Source organism: Talpa europaea, assembly GCF_964194135.1.
Source record: "Talpa europaea genome assembly, chromosome: 5".
In the NCBI taxonomy this organism is placed as follows: Eukaryota; Metazoa; Chordata; class Mammalia; order Eulipotyphla; family Talpidae; genus Talpa; species Talpa europaea.
In genome coordinates, this window is record NC_140071.1 from 51,756,715 (window position 1) to 51,771,881 (window position 15,167).

A 15,167-nucleotide genomic window follows, 5' to 3' on the forward strand; every position below is an offset into this window, starting at 1 on the left:
ACTGGCCCCATTCTTGCTAAACAGACAACAAGCCCTTAGTACACCCTTTCTTAGTCATACCTTCCTGCCCCACTCCACTCCTGGGTCGTGACCTCCTGACCAAACTTGGGGCTACTCTCTCATGGTTCCAAGGCCCTAGTGCTGCTCTCATCCTCCCGCTGCTCCAAACATCTCCTAACCCTCCTCAGGACTCTCTGCTGTCTCCTTACACTGTCGGCCCTGTGGTCTGGGATACCTCTACCCCAGTTGTGGCCACTCACCACCAACCTATCCAGATCTCTCTCAAAGACCCCACCTCTTTCTCTGCCCGTCCTCAGTTTCCTATCTCCCTAACGCAATGGTAGGGTCTCAAACCCATCATCCAGCGACTCCTGGACAAAGGACTTCTGGTTCCTACTCATTCACCCTGCAACACGCCTATCCTACCTATAAAAAAGCCTGACGGCTCACACCAGCTGGCTCAGGATCTGCGTCTTATCAATGATGCAGTAGTCCCCATACACCCTGATGTTCCTAATCCATACACGCTTCTCTCACATTCCTCCCTCCATGACTTATTTCTCAGTCCTAGACCTAGAGGACGCCTTCTTCACTCTTCTCCTTGACCCAAAATGTTACCATCTTTTTGCCTTCACATGGGAGGACCCCGACACAAACACATCTCAACAACTTACCTGGATGGTCCTACCTCAAGGGTTTAGAGACGGCCCTCACCTCTTTGGACAAGCCCTCGCCATGGATCTTGCAGCCTGTAATCTCAGACCTAGCACTCTCCTACAGTACATAGATGGCCTCCTCCTACGTAGCCTTTTGCTGAAACAGTCAATTTCCCACACTGCACAGCTCTTCAACTTCTTGGGTACCAAGGGATACCTTGGGTACCAAGGCCTCACCTTCAAAAACACAGCTTTCCACCTCTCCTGTTACCTACCTGGGCCTTAGGGTCACTCCTTCTACCAAACAACTCACAGTTGACTGCAAGGAGGCCATACACTCCCTCCTGGTCCCTGAAAATGCTGAACAAATTCTGTCCTTTCTGGGTCTGGTGGGATTCTTTCATCACTGGGTTCCTAATTTCGCCTTCTTGGCCAAACCACTGTAGAAGGCCGCAGAGGCTACCTCCGGGGGCTCCCTCCAGATGGCAGCTGAGGTGCATAGGGCCTTCTTCCTCCTACAGGCAGCACTTCTCCAGGCTCTGGCCTTAGCTCTCCCAGACTCTGAAAAGCCATTCCTGTAATTCACAGATGAGTGACAGGGAGTTGCCCTATGGGTTCTGGTCCAAACCACTGGGTGAGTCCAGTGACCAGTTGCTTATCTCTCTAAACAAATGGATCCCACTGTAAGAGGATGGCAGCCCTGCCTGCGTGCACTAGCAGCGGCTGCCCTCTTTGCTAGGCAAGCCCTAAAACTCACGCTGGGCCAACTTGTAAATGTTAGTTCTCCACATCAGCTCCAGGACCTACTCACTCACCAGGCTCTCTCCCTTTTGACACTCTCGTGTGTTAGACTTTCACACCCTTTATCGAAAACCCTTTGGTCACTCTGTCCCAATTCCCTATTCTAGATTCAGCCACTCTGTTGCCAAAACCTAACTCTCCCCTGTCTTCCCACACGTGCGCCAAGGTACTGAAAGAACTGTGGTCACCTAGCCCGGGACTCACTGACACTCCCCTTCCAAATGCAGATAACGTCCTGTTTGTAGACAGCAGCTCCTGTATGGATCCGCAGGAAAAGCACAGGGCTGCCTACTCAGTGGTGACCAAACACCAGGTCATCGAAGCGGGCCCACTCCCTGAAGGGACCACGTCATATAAAACCGAGCTTGGGCCTCCCTGGTGGCACAAGGGGTTAAGCATCGCACTATGAAGCAATCTGCAGCCTCTGCCTTTTCTGTTCGCCACTCTGTCTCTGGTGGATCGTCTCACCCTCCACATCTCTAGTCTGTACCCCAGCTCTTGTATGCATAAATAAATAAATCTTTAAAAAAAAAAAGCCAAGCTTATCACTCTTACCCGAACACTTACAGTCTCACAAGGAAAAAGGGTCACCATATACACTGATTCTAAACTTGCTTTTCTCATAGCTCATAGCCATGCAGCAATCTGGCAGGAACGCGGCTTCCTTTCCACCAAAGGACCCTCCTATCATTAACGTTAAACTTGTTCTCAAATTACTAGAGGCCCTTCAGGTGCCAATCGAGATGGCTATAGTTCACTGCAAGGCACACGAATTGGACTCTTCGAATGTGACACAAGGAAACAACAGCAGATAAAATGGAAAGGGCTCTGACAAACCCTGTTCAGCCTTCTGTTACACCTGTATTATTTCTCTCTTTACCTTCGATTTCATCCCTTTACATGCCTAATGAACAGAAAAATTTTCCTTCCAATGGTGGCACTGAAGGAGAACAAGGTTGGATCACACTTAACAACACATTGGTTCTCCTTGAGCAGAAAGCCTCTGACATTATCCAAAAGGTACACGAGACACTGCACATTGGGCAGCACTCACTGGTCCACTTTCTTTTTTTTTTTTTTTTAAAGATTTATTTATTTATGCATACAAGAGCTGGGGTACAGGCCAGAGATGCAGGGGGTGGTGGTGGTAAGAGGACTCACCAGAGACAGAGTGGGAGCAGAATAGGCTGACTGAAATACACTGCTGAGGGAAGCAGCAGGCGAGTTAGGAGAGGTCTGCCTCACCGTGTGGGTTTCTCCCTGGCCGGCCGGGGATTGAACTCATGCTGCAGCAGCTGGATTGCTTCATAGTGCAGTGCTTAACCCCTTGCGCCACCAGGGAGGCACAACTTTTTCTTATTAACCATGAACTGCCAGTCCAATTTAGACCACTGGCAGGGTATCTTCCATACTTTTTTCTTTACTCAGACAGCTACTCTGGGAAATTGCTGTACCCTGGAGACCAGGTTCTTCTAAAAGCCATTTCTCCAAAACCACTTCAACCAAGGAGGACGGGTCCACACACGATCATCCTGACTACACCAATGGCTGTCAAGGTCTAGGGTGACACATCCTGGCATTGTTAGGGGGAAAGGATGTCCTGAGATAATCTCATACAGGCTTTGTGGACTCCACCCCCACTCCAGACTAAAGCCATCAGGACATTGGGAAAGACAAATCCCATCACCACCAAGGGGAGGGTGGCTGGGACCTGAGGGTGGAGTTGGGCAGCCAGGTTGGATATAAAAAACCAAACACGTGGGCCTTGGGCTCTCTGGCTCGCGATCGCTGGCCTCCCGGCTTCACCGCTCCTGGCTGGCGGCCAACTCTGAGAGCGCCATTTTGGGATTCCTGATCTGCGGATCGGGTAGGACTCATTTAAAACTTTGTCTCCCGCTTTTCTCCCAGAGCTGTACATTTCCTCATTTCCCCTTCCCTTGTAAATAAACCTTTTATTAACCTTTCACGTGTGCCTGCAGTAGAGCATTGATAAGTCCTTTTAAGCGCGCGGGTGAGGACCCACAGTCAGGCACCCCGTTTTGTATCGGGGTTGCTCTACAACAGCATCACCTGTCCAGGGTCTGACAGGTCCCTGTTGACATGCAAGATGATACACACTACCTTTAACCAACTTCTCCTACACCCCTACTCGGGCCTGCCCATCAGCTGACCACATTCCTTGACCTCGCTCCCACGCTGTTCCCTTTGTCAGCAGGAAGTAGCCAGAAAGAATACTTTGCCCTTTGTCCTATACCAAAGAGGGCGGAATTCAAGGTCGGTGCAGGGGACGTGGTGAGGGCCCCAGGCCGCCGGCACAAGGAGGGGCCTTGAAACTGTAGAGAGAAATTTCATCTTTGCCGCAGCTCCTGGAAACAGAGGCCTCTACCCAACACAAACAGGACCTGATAGCAACCAAACAGAAACCGCCAACAAATAAAAAGCAACTTTGGTTCCGCATACCCATTTACCCGCCTACCTTTCCTCACCCTATAAAAGGACAGCTCTCCCCCACAACCGGGGAAATTCTCCCACCCCAGTGGGAGTCAGTGAACCTTGCCTGGGGGCGCAAAAAAGTTCCTGCCTATCAGAAACTTGGCGTGGCTCTCCTTCTGTACTGCACCAATCCTTTCACTATGTAGTTTTTGATTACTGAATTGATTATTTTAAATAAGAAAATTAGATTTTTAAAGAAATTTCTCTATTTTAAAAATAGATTTATTTATTTATTTATGCATACAAGAGCTGGGGTACAGGCCAGAAGTGTGGGGAGTGAGAGGATTCACCAGAGACAGAGTGGGGAACGGGACAGGCAGACTGACTGAAATACACTGCTGAGGGGAGCAGCGGGGAGAAAGGCGAGGTCTGCTGCGCCACGTGGGTTTCTCCTTGGCCGGCCGTGAATCGAGCCCGCGCTACAGAGGCTGCAGACAGCTTCGTGGTGCTGTGCTTAACCCCTTGGGCCACCCAGAAGGCCCTTGTATACATACATTTTTAGAAAATCTTTTAAAAATAAATAAAATGGGAGTGAGAACACTTAATTCACGAGGTTGTGAAGATTAAATACAGAAATAAAAAAAGCAAAATTCTCAAATGCACTCAATGTTAGCTATATTATTGGTGATCTCTGGACTGACTTTTACTGTACTGCCCACCCATATTTTCTAAATGACCTGCGATGCACTTTATTTTCAAAGATTTATTGTGTAACATAAAACATACTCTTTAAATCACTCTACAAACACACGGAAGGGTGAATTCAAAGGCTAGAGTAGAGGAATCAATGAACGCTCCCAATCAAGAAAGGCGACGCCACTGGTAGCCCCGCTCAGCCCTCCGGCCACCGTGCTCTTCCGCTCCCAGAGGCCCCTGCGGCGGAAGTCGTCACTCAGAAGGGACGGAGCCCACGCCGCGCGTCCTGCAGCCAGCACGCCATGGCGATGGGCGGAGGAGGGGGTGGCGGCGGCATCCCGGAGCCGGAGGACTCGGTTCTGTTCCGGCGTGGCACCGGCCAGGTGAGACCGCGGCCGGCTGTGCCTTCCCTCCGGCTGCCCGAATTCCTCTGGGCCCCCGCGTTCTTGGCCTTGCGCCTCACTGCGATGCCGAGATCCTCTTCTAAATCTTTCCCACTTGGGAGTCTCCCCTTCGAGCGCCTCCTCGCGCAGCGTGGACGCCCTTCTGGCCTTGAGCCGAGACTGCCGCAGCTTGGCTTGTCGCCTCCCCGACTGGGGCGTGTTACAGGGTCAGGTCCGCTTGAAGCACGTAAACCAAGTAGGACTCGACTGAAATGACCCAGGCTTAACTAGATCGAGGTGTTAGAAATCGACGTATCTAAGATGTATTTTTAAATAAGAGGCAACGGATTTTGCTTATGGATTCGATAATGGAGGTTTGAAAGAGGAAAGTTCAGAATAACTCCAGATTGTCCTGAATGGGTTGGAAGGATGAAGCTGTCTTTTACGGAGATGTGCGGAGGTGGGGAAGACTGCAACCAAAGCAGGTTTATAAAGGTTTATAAAGCTTGGAAGCTGAATCAGAGCAAGAAGTTGAAGGGAGTATTCAAAGATGTGGTCAGAGATTGGAGAGGACAGTGGAAATGTCAGGAGAGGTGATAGAAGTGCAGAAAGTGAGGAATAATTTGAGAACCCTGGACTGCTGGTTGTGACTGAGAAACAGATAAAAAGTCAGTAATGGTAGTCTTGGCTGTTACTACCTTCAAACAACAAACCACCAAAAAGTAATAGCTTGAAACAACAATAATTATTTTATTATTTTATTTTTTTTACGGTTAATCAAGTTCTTTCAATAGTTGAATTCAATGTGGATTTCACTGACAATATCTAAAATTTTATTTTCAAATATCTATTGTTTGATTTCACCAGTTTGTTCTTTTTTTTTTTTTTTAAGATTTATTTATTTATTTATTTATACAAGCACTGGGTACAGTCAGAAGTGAGGGAGGGTGAGAGAATTCACCAGAGCCAGAGCTGGGAGCAGAGCAGGCAGAAGGACCGAAGTACACTGCTGAGGGGAGCAGAGGGTGGCAGGAGAGGTCTGCGCGCCATGCGGGACCCTCCTCCGGTGGCCGGGGAGCAGCTGGGGATCGAACCGGCACTGCAGAGGCTGCGGGCAGCTTCGCAACCCAGTGCTCAACCGTTGCGCCACCGGGGAGGCCCTATTTTATTGTTTTTATGAAGGCTTTGCTGGGCAGTTCTCTTTCAGATGTTTTGCGCGGTTGAGTCCATACAGCTGGAGCGCCAGTAACTGGGGGCCGAGCGTCTAGGGAATGGCACACCGTCTTTCTCCACGTAGTATCAATGTGTGGGCCGATTTGGATTTGCTTATACCCTTTTCTTAATCCTTGCACTTCATATTTCCTCATTTTGTTCCCCAGACGACTGCTGATCCACTTTCTATCGTATCTTAACTTGTATTTTCTAGACCAGAAATACACTACTGAGGGGAACAGCGGGCAGCAGGAGAGGTCTGCGCGCCATGTGGGACCCTCACCTGGTGGCGGGGGATGGAACTGGCGCTGCAGAGGCTGCGGGCAGCTTCGCAGCCCAGCGTTCAACCGCTGCGCCACTGGGGAGGCCCTGTTTCAATCTTTTCTAAGGGAAGATAAAGTGTATAGAGTTTGGCACAGTGGGAAAATATGTGGCCATCAACTTGACTTTATCCAGACTATGGTAATGTTATTCTGACCAGAAACCCTGAAGTGCAAAGTATACTCTTTCTTTTGACATTACTATGTGTCTACATTATTCAAAGATGAATTCTCAAAATGTTTATGGAATCAAATTGTTAACAGTGACTAATCAATTGATTACATTTTAAATGGGAACAATATATTAAGTAATCTGGAAAACACCATAATCATTAACTTATTTTTATTTTAACTTAATTCACGGATTGTTTTATTCTTTATTCAGAGTGATGATTCTGACATTTGGGATGACACTGCATTGATAAAAGCTTATGATAAAGCTGTGGCTTCATTCAAGGTATGAAATGTTTATTCACTCTTTTCCTTCTTCATGCTGTTCATTTGGGGGAAAATATAATTGATGACATAACTACAGTAAATGATATGGTACATATCCACTTCTAATTTTGAAGGTTAAAAAGTAATGTGTATTAGTTAAATTAGATTCTATTTTCCTTTAGAAATTGGTAACCTGTAACCTATGATAACATATAATATGTTATCCCTTTAACAGGGATAATTTCAGTAGAATTTTATGCATTTAATTGCTTTTAATATTTTTACATTGTATTAAAATATAGACATCCTCTAATTCAGGTTGTGGAAAGACAATCTGAATTATAAATTTTAACATTTAACAAATCTTTATTGAAATAAGATAAATGGCAATGGTTCAGTAACTAATACTTATAGAATATTTGCAGTGTTCTAGGCATTGTTCTAAAATTAATATCATCCTCCCAAGTTCTATGAATTGTATATCAAGTTAGGTGTTCCTGATGATAGGAATATATAGTTCTTTAGGGGGTGTAGTCTTTTCTAGTGACTTAAATGAGACGTTTACACTTTTGTCCCACATCATTGCTTTATCCACTGTCTGCTGTATTTTGTCTTATTGTGCACCCTATATGATCCATCAGTACTCCAGGCACAGAGCATATACTGACACAGAGCACTGAGCATAGTGTCCATTTCCTTCCATAGTTATTTCTGTAGCATGAAGATCAGATTTGTGTGTCATCATTGAAGTTGATTTTTAAATTTGTCAATAACATGCTTTCCAGTATACACTTAGACTGAAAGTACACTAATGCAGGATTACCAAGATAGTTCTGTAAAGGCAGATAAAAATGAGGTTCTATATAGGATGGTGGTGGTGTTATTTCAGGAGTCTGAGTAGAAGACAAGAAACTGATCGGGATTGAAAAAATTGTTCAATTTTAGTTATATTGAGGTTGAGGCACATGTGAGGATAAATGTTGGACTGAACTAAAAAGGTAAGTCAAAGCTTTGGAAATCTCTCTGCATAGAGGTTATAATTGAGGCAATAGGCATGGATGATCATAAGCAGATAAAGAAGGATGACCAATTCTTGTTGGGAATGCTCAAGTTTAAGACTTGATCAGAAAAATAATAAATGCATTGCCATGTCAGAACTATCAAGAAGAGAGATGATTAAGAATCTGATGTGATAGGTTAAAAGGATCTTTGGAGCTGATAATCAGGTATTATATGCTTTCAGGAGCAGTTTCTGTAATCTGGGGGTGGTAAAATAAGGCTATCTGAGGTGGTAACTTGAGGCCACCTTCTAGTGGTAACAGTTATATTTTAAATTATATTTTAATCACTCTGTAACATATATTTCCATTGTATTTTCATAGCATGCTCTAAAGAATGGTGATATTTCTGAAGCTTCAGATAAACCAAAAGGCACACCTAAAAGAAAACCTGCTAAGAAGAATAAAAGCCACAAAAAGAATTCCACAACTCCCTTGAAGCAGGTTATTTTAAAACATTGAGAGTTTATTTTGAAGGATTTCTTGTTACTGTCCCTGTAAAATAGTGTAAAATATCTGTAACCTAAATAATTGATGCCGGGTTTTCTGTTGACATGTAATCATACAATTTCTAACACATCTGCTAAACCTTCTGTTACTTAGGAACATGCATGTTAGTGAAAGTGTAAGAAAGTAGGCAAGGAATGATAATTACTAAATTCTACACTGTGATTACTTTGTGCGTTCTTTGGGAGGGTCCCGGAGGACTTCAAACTGAATTAATGGTGTTTTACTTCTCAAATTGAGAGATGAATGTCTGTTGCTTTTTTTCCCCCTTCAAAAATCCCTAAATTTGTTAATATCAGGGAACCAGAATTTCTTGGGTATTTTTCTGCTATTTGAAAAAGTAAACTTGGAAGAAAAATATTTTGGTGTCTCATTAGTCACTTCCGTTTCATCAATTAAAGGAAAAAGAGAACTAATATTTGATGAACACTTGCTATGTACCAGGCCAGAATGTTTCCTTTGCTTTTATTCTTCAGGATTTAGTGGATAATATTATATCCACTTAACAGACGAGGAAATGTCTCAAGAGAAACTAAGAAACTTATCCATGATTATTTAAATAGCTGACTATATGGCAAATACATGATTATATAAATGGCAGAATTGGATTAATAATTAGATTTCAGATATATGTGTTTTTGGCCCACAGCCTTTTCACTGCATCATTCTGCCGGATCAGTTAACTGAAGACTATTCCTTCTGTGCTCCACCCCCACCCCCCCAAACAAGGCTGTAGGTTACCCTCTTTGAAAGAAATGTGTTCATGTATGTATCTTTGGTTTCTTTTATAGTGGAAAGTTGGTGACAAATGTGCTGCCATTTGGTCAGAAGATGGCTGCATTTATCCAGCTACCATTGCTTCACTTGATTTTAAGAGAGAAACCTGTATTGTGGTTTATACTGGATATGGAAATAGAGAGGAGCAAAAGCTGTCTGATCTACTTTCTTCAACCTCTGAAATAGCTAATAATGCAGAACAAAATACTCAGGAGGTAAGAACAGAAAGATTTAAGAATTCTTAGAAGCAGAGACTAGATGGGAAGCAAGAACATAATTAGTTGTCAGTTGAGCTACTGGGATAATACATTTTTCTTAATCATATCTTTCTCACAAAAATACATTAATTTTTTTCTTTTTAAAGAATGAAAATGAAAGCCAAATTTCAACAGATGAAAGTGAGAACTCCTCCAGATCTCCTGGTAATAAACCAAATAATATCAAGTCAAAAGCTGCTCCATGGAATTCTTTTCTTCCTCCACCACCCCCCATGCCAGGATCAGGAATGGGACCAGGAAAGGTAAACTTCTATCCATGAAATTGTTAATAATGTTGGAACTTTCAAAACATTACCATCCCCCCATAAGGGAATTGTTGCTTTTCCCATGAAGCTTATATGGCTTGCTGTAGACATTATACACACTTGAGGATTCTTTGAAAAGAAAATAAGATGATGATTCAGAATAGTTTGTAATGGCTTTCCTAACTACTTTTGTGAACTATTAGGATTTAGTCTAATAATTTAGCAAACTTCAGTATATAAAAATAGAAAGTGAACATAATACTTGTATTTAATAAGAATAAGATCCTAAGATACTCCCAGATTGTTTTGTACAGTAAAATGTAAATGTTGTTTTCACTTAGTTTTCTGGTTTTAAGTAAACAAATCAACTTTAAAAATTTTTTTATTATAGTTTATACCATGGAGCCTAAATAGGTTGGTGCCTGTTCTGTTCTTTTGTATAAATCAGTGAATTCTTAACTGGATGGTGTGGTAATTCAGGCAGTAATTTTCGTAAAGCATGATTTAATCAACTGTCCCTTAAGATCTTCTGTGATAGGTTTCTCCTTCCTTCCCTCCCTCCAACCCTCCTTCTTTCCTACCTTCCCTCCCTCCTTCCTTCCTTCTTTTTTATTGTGGTCACAAGTTTACAACACTGTATGTGTGTTGTAAATGTTCTTACATTTTCTTACATGCCACACCACCAAATGTCCAGTCACCATCTACCACCAATTACTTAGTTCCTCTGTCCTCTCCTTCCCTCATCTCCTCTGGTAGACACCATTCTGTTGTCAGTGTCAGTTTTGTTTTTTAATTTTACCAGTTAAATCGTATGGCATTTGCCTGTCTTCTTCTGGCTTAATTCACTTACTACATTGCCGTCTAGTTCCATTGTTAAGTTTCTTATTGAGGCTTGTATTGTGTTAGCATTTCTAGGATGATCAAACCTTTTATTTTATATAAATCATGCCTCAATATTCTCAGGGGGCCAGTTTTTCATGAGTGAGAGATTTACTGGTTTTTACGCTAGATGCTATTTGTAACTAAAAATACATCCATAAAAAGATTAGTTTAGCTAATAAAATTATGGGAAACACAGTCTGCTGTGATTGAAATATCTTGCTAAATGGACTGTTTGTGCTTAGGTAATTAAAAATCTTTTTTGTTTAATTCCCCAAATGTCCACACAGAAAGGAAAGGAGAAAAACCTAGAGTTATGATTCTATTTGACTTGAGCATTTGGTACATGAAATTCTGTTACCTTTTTCATGTGTTTAAATGTCTATTATTCTGGGCAATTAATTTGATTCCTTTGGTACTGAATCTTTTTTCTTCCTTTCATGTTGAAATTGGTAAATTAATACATCTTTGGAATGTTCTTTGCAGCCTGGTCTAAAATTCAGCAGCCCACCACCACCACCACCACCACCACCACCACCACCACCCCCACCCCACTTCCTATCTTGCTGGATGCCTCCATTTCCTTCTGGACCACCAGTAAGTACAAAAGAATTCAGATTAAGCTTTGTTTTCACACACAGTTTGGTTTTAGTGGTTAGGAAATGTCATTTTAGATCATCTTCAAAGCCAGATTCTAATAGTAAAAAAAAAATTGAACTGTTTTTAATTCCTTTCTCAAGCTCATTCTTATAGCTCCAATTCTAAGTCCAATATTGCCTTCTTCCTTCCTGGTGTAGATTCCTTATGGAGGTAGCTATTTGAAAGGATGTGATTACACCATGAATACGATTAATGTGTTTTGTCCTTCCAGGTATACTTGGATATTAGCTTTTGATCACATAAACTATCTGGATAGCTAAATGTTAGACTTTTAGGTACCAACAGTAGGCTAGATAGAAAGACACTTTGGGCAAACTGCATGTGTTGGGGGTGAGAGAAGCACAGATGTTCTGCCTAAGACCATTACTTGAAATACTGCGTATTTTTTGAGAAAAACCTTAAAAGTATTTACGCTTGGTCTTTTACCCATTGCTTAATAATGGAATGGAAATATTATAATCAGAGCAAAAATATTGAAATATTTTGTGTGACCTCTTGTTTATTTTAAACATTATTCTAAATAAGAGAGCATATGGAATGTAGAGAAAGAGAGAACTAAGATCTAGCATTTTCTATGTGGAATGCATCTCCAGATTGCATGTCTTTTGTTTTGTGACTTTAAAGTGTATCTTTCTTAATTTCCAGATGATTCCCCCACCACCTCCTATATGTCCAGATTCTCTTGATGATGCTGATGCTTTGGGAAGTATGTTAATATCTTGGTACATGAGTGGCTATCATACTGGTTACTATATGGTAAGTGATCATCTTTTCCTCACAATCACTCTGTGGTTGTGTGACTTTGTTCTGCTTATGACAAAAGTGTTTTGTTTTATATATTTTAAAGATTTTTATTTATTTATGCATACGAGAACTGGGGTGTAGGCCAGAGGTGCAGGGGTGGGGATTGGTGAGAGGATTCACTGGAGATTGAGTGGGGTCTAGAATAGGCAGATCTATTGAAATACACTGCTGAGGGGAACAGCAGGCAAGACAGGAGAGATCTGCTGCACCATGTGGGTTAGCTCCCTGGCTGGGGATCGAACTCCTGCTGCAGTGGCTTGTGATAGCTGAGACTTAACCCCTTGCGCCACCAGGGAGGCTTGGATGAATTATATTTATAAACATTTCTATTTCATTTACTTGACTATACTGTTTCTAAAACCTAGAGATTTTTTATTTATTTATACAAGAACTGGGGTACAGGCCAGATAAATGAGGGTGAGAGGACTCACCAGAGACAGTGGGGAACAGAACAGGCGGACTGACCGAAATAACACTGCTGAAGGGAGCAGCAGGTGAGACAGGAGAGGTCTGCTCACCATGTGGGTTGCTCCACGGCTGGCAGGGCTAGAACTGGCACTGCAGAGGCTGCGGACAGCTTCACAGAGCCGTGCTCAACCGCCTGCGCCACCAGGGAGGCCCTAAAATCTAGAGATTTTCAGTGAACTTATAACTTCATTGTTTGCCAACGAAATGTAGATGTTTTGTTCCATTCATGAGTTCAAGCAACCAATCTTGATAGCCTTGTCCAAATATTTGCCACAAATTCAAGCTAATCTGTGACTAACTTATTCCGGAGGTTTGATTTTTACTTTCAGAAGTATTATTTGTATATCTACTTAAATTAAAATATAACATATGCTTATAATTAGAAATGTAAAACAATCCCAATTTCCAAGATTTTGCATTTTTGTCTCTTTGAAGTTTTTACCATTATAAAGAAATCACAGGGCCTTCCTGGTGGCGCAGTGGGTTTAGCACAGCACTATGAAGCTTTCTGCCGCCTCTGCAGCATGAGTTCCACCCCCAGCTGGCCATGAAGCTACCCTCATGGCACAGAAGACCTCTTCTATCTCGCCTGCTGCTCCCCTCAGTAGTGTATTTCAGTCAGTCTGCCTGTTCTGCTCCCCACTCTGTCTCTGGTGAATCCTCTCATCCCCGCACCTCTGGCCTGTACCCCAGTTCTTGTGTGCATAAATAAATAACTCTTTAAAATAAAAAAGAAAGAAACCACATTGTTAAGTTTTCTAACTGCTTCAAGTGTTTTTGTCATTTTCCCCGGGTAGCAAATCTTAACCATTGCACCACAGCAACACACGATTGACAATTTTTCTGTTTAGCAGATATGATTTGAATCCAGCTCTCAGCCTACCTTTTGCTTTCTCTAGAAATCCAAGCAAGAATGAAAGTGACTTAGTAATAGTTATTGGAATTACATAACTGGCACTTATTAGTAGGAAGTCACTTTTAAGACCTCTTATGGTTTCTAAGGTATAGACTAGTATTAAAGTGGAAAGCTGGAATATATTGATATTTCGGGAAAGAGAAGGAAGGCATTAAGCCAGGACAGAAAGAGAGAGGACATTTGGACTAGATCTGACCAGGAAAAACAGTAAATACTCAAGGTTTTGTTTTTACTCATTGCATTTGATTAGTGAGTACTGTTCTTTAATGGTTTTATTTTTTGATAAATGAAGATGATACATTGTATATTTAATTTGATAGAAATAAGGTATAAGTAGATTCAGAAACTTTATTTGGCTAAGTGAAAGAAGAAAATATCTTAACTGCAACCTAATGTTTACTTTGGGTTTACTTTTAGGGTATATTCAAAGGCTATTAACTTATTTTCTGATATGTGGTAAATAGACTTAATAAAATGTCTTACATGAAATAAAATATTTGCATTTTTATAAAATGTGTATGCTAGTTTTAAAATTCCTTTATTTTCTTTATAGGGTTTCAGACAAAATCAAAAACAAGGAAGGTGCTCACATTTCAATTAAGGAGTAAGTCTGCTATCATTATAAAAGTGAATCTTGCTTTTGTATAAATTATATGTGTGATGCAATATGAAATGCATTGTATTCTGCTGTGGCCATACAAGTTTAACTGGAATTGTGTAAAGTCCTTAAGGGCCACTTTCCCATTTACCAGGTAAACTGGGGATAGAGCATTGAATTAATGCCTCAAAAGAAATGATGAGACAGTTGAGAATGTGGAATGTTATGGAAGATAACTTGTCTCGTTTCTTCAAAAAGTAGTCATGAAAAAAAAAGGCTGTGGTGGGTAGCTATTCTAGATTAAAAGTGACTTACAGGATATGATGGCCAAATGCAATATGGCATCCTTGTGCCAACTATAAAAGACTTAAGGATTCAGGAGATTTAAATCTGGACTGGATTTTAAGTGATATTAGATAATTACTAATTTTATGAGCTGTGATAAGGGTATTTTTTAGAATAATGTCTTTCAGTTTGCATACTCTAGTATTGAGAAGTGTCTCTAATATTTAATTTTAAAGTGATTAAACAAAAAGTATGTGTGAAGTATATATGGCAAAGTGTTGATTACTGACTAAACGGTGTGCTTTGGATGCTAATTGTACTAAATATTTTATTTTCTATGAAAAGGCAATAAAAATGTTCAGTATTTTTAAGCTAAATTAGTACAAGCCATGTGTCTGTCATTATATTCCTTTTTCACACCCTATTTTACATTTTGGGTCCATATTCATTTATATTTTACATGTATGTGTCCCCACTTAACATCACATTTTTAATCTTTTTGTATATTCTTTCTGGCAGATCGTTTGCCAGTATATTATGCTGGAGTTCAGGTGTAATACAGAGTTCAGGCATTCTGCTTATTAACATTACAGTAAACATCTTATATGCAGTAATTTGATTCTGTTATGTCATGACCTTAGGATAAATTTCTGTGTTCTGGCTATTTGATGAAAGATTGTAGACATTATTATGGTTCTTGTAGATTTCATTTTATCTCAACAAGCAGATTTTTGAAAAACCTATTTTCCATTT

The 15,167-nt window shown here is 41.4% G+C and overlaps 1 protein-coding gene across 2 annotated transcripts; it reads left to right on the forward strand.

The window, feature by feature from the left end:
• Window positions 1-4,888: 4,888 nt before the first annotated feature.
• On the forward strand, window positions 4,889-14,132 carry LOC311170784 (survival motor neuron protein; the record flags this gene model as incomplete). Of its 2 annotated transcripts, none has more annotated exons than XM_084233217.1 (8): window positions 4,889-4,969; window positions 6,887-6,958; window positions 8,322-8,441; window positions 9,296-9,496; window positions 9,646-9,801; window positions 11,170-11,280; window positions 11,989-12,099; window positions 14,085-14,132. In XM_084233217.1, the coding sequence occupies 8 exons, from the start codon at window positions 4,889-4,891 to the stop codon at window positions 14,130-14,132; spliced, it is 900 nt and encodes a 299-aa protein (XP_084089343.1). The 2 variants fall into 2 exon arrangements, with proteins under 2 accessions (XP_084089343.1, XP_084089344.1); XM_084233218.1 differs by having other exon boundaries at window positions 9,652-9,801.
• Window positions 14,133-15,167: the final 1,035 nt, after the last annotated feature.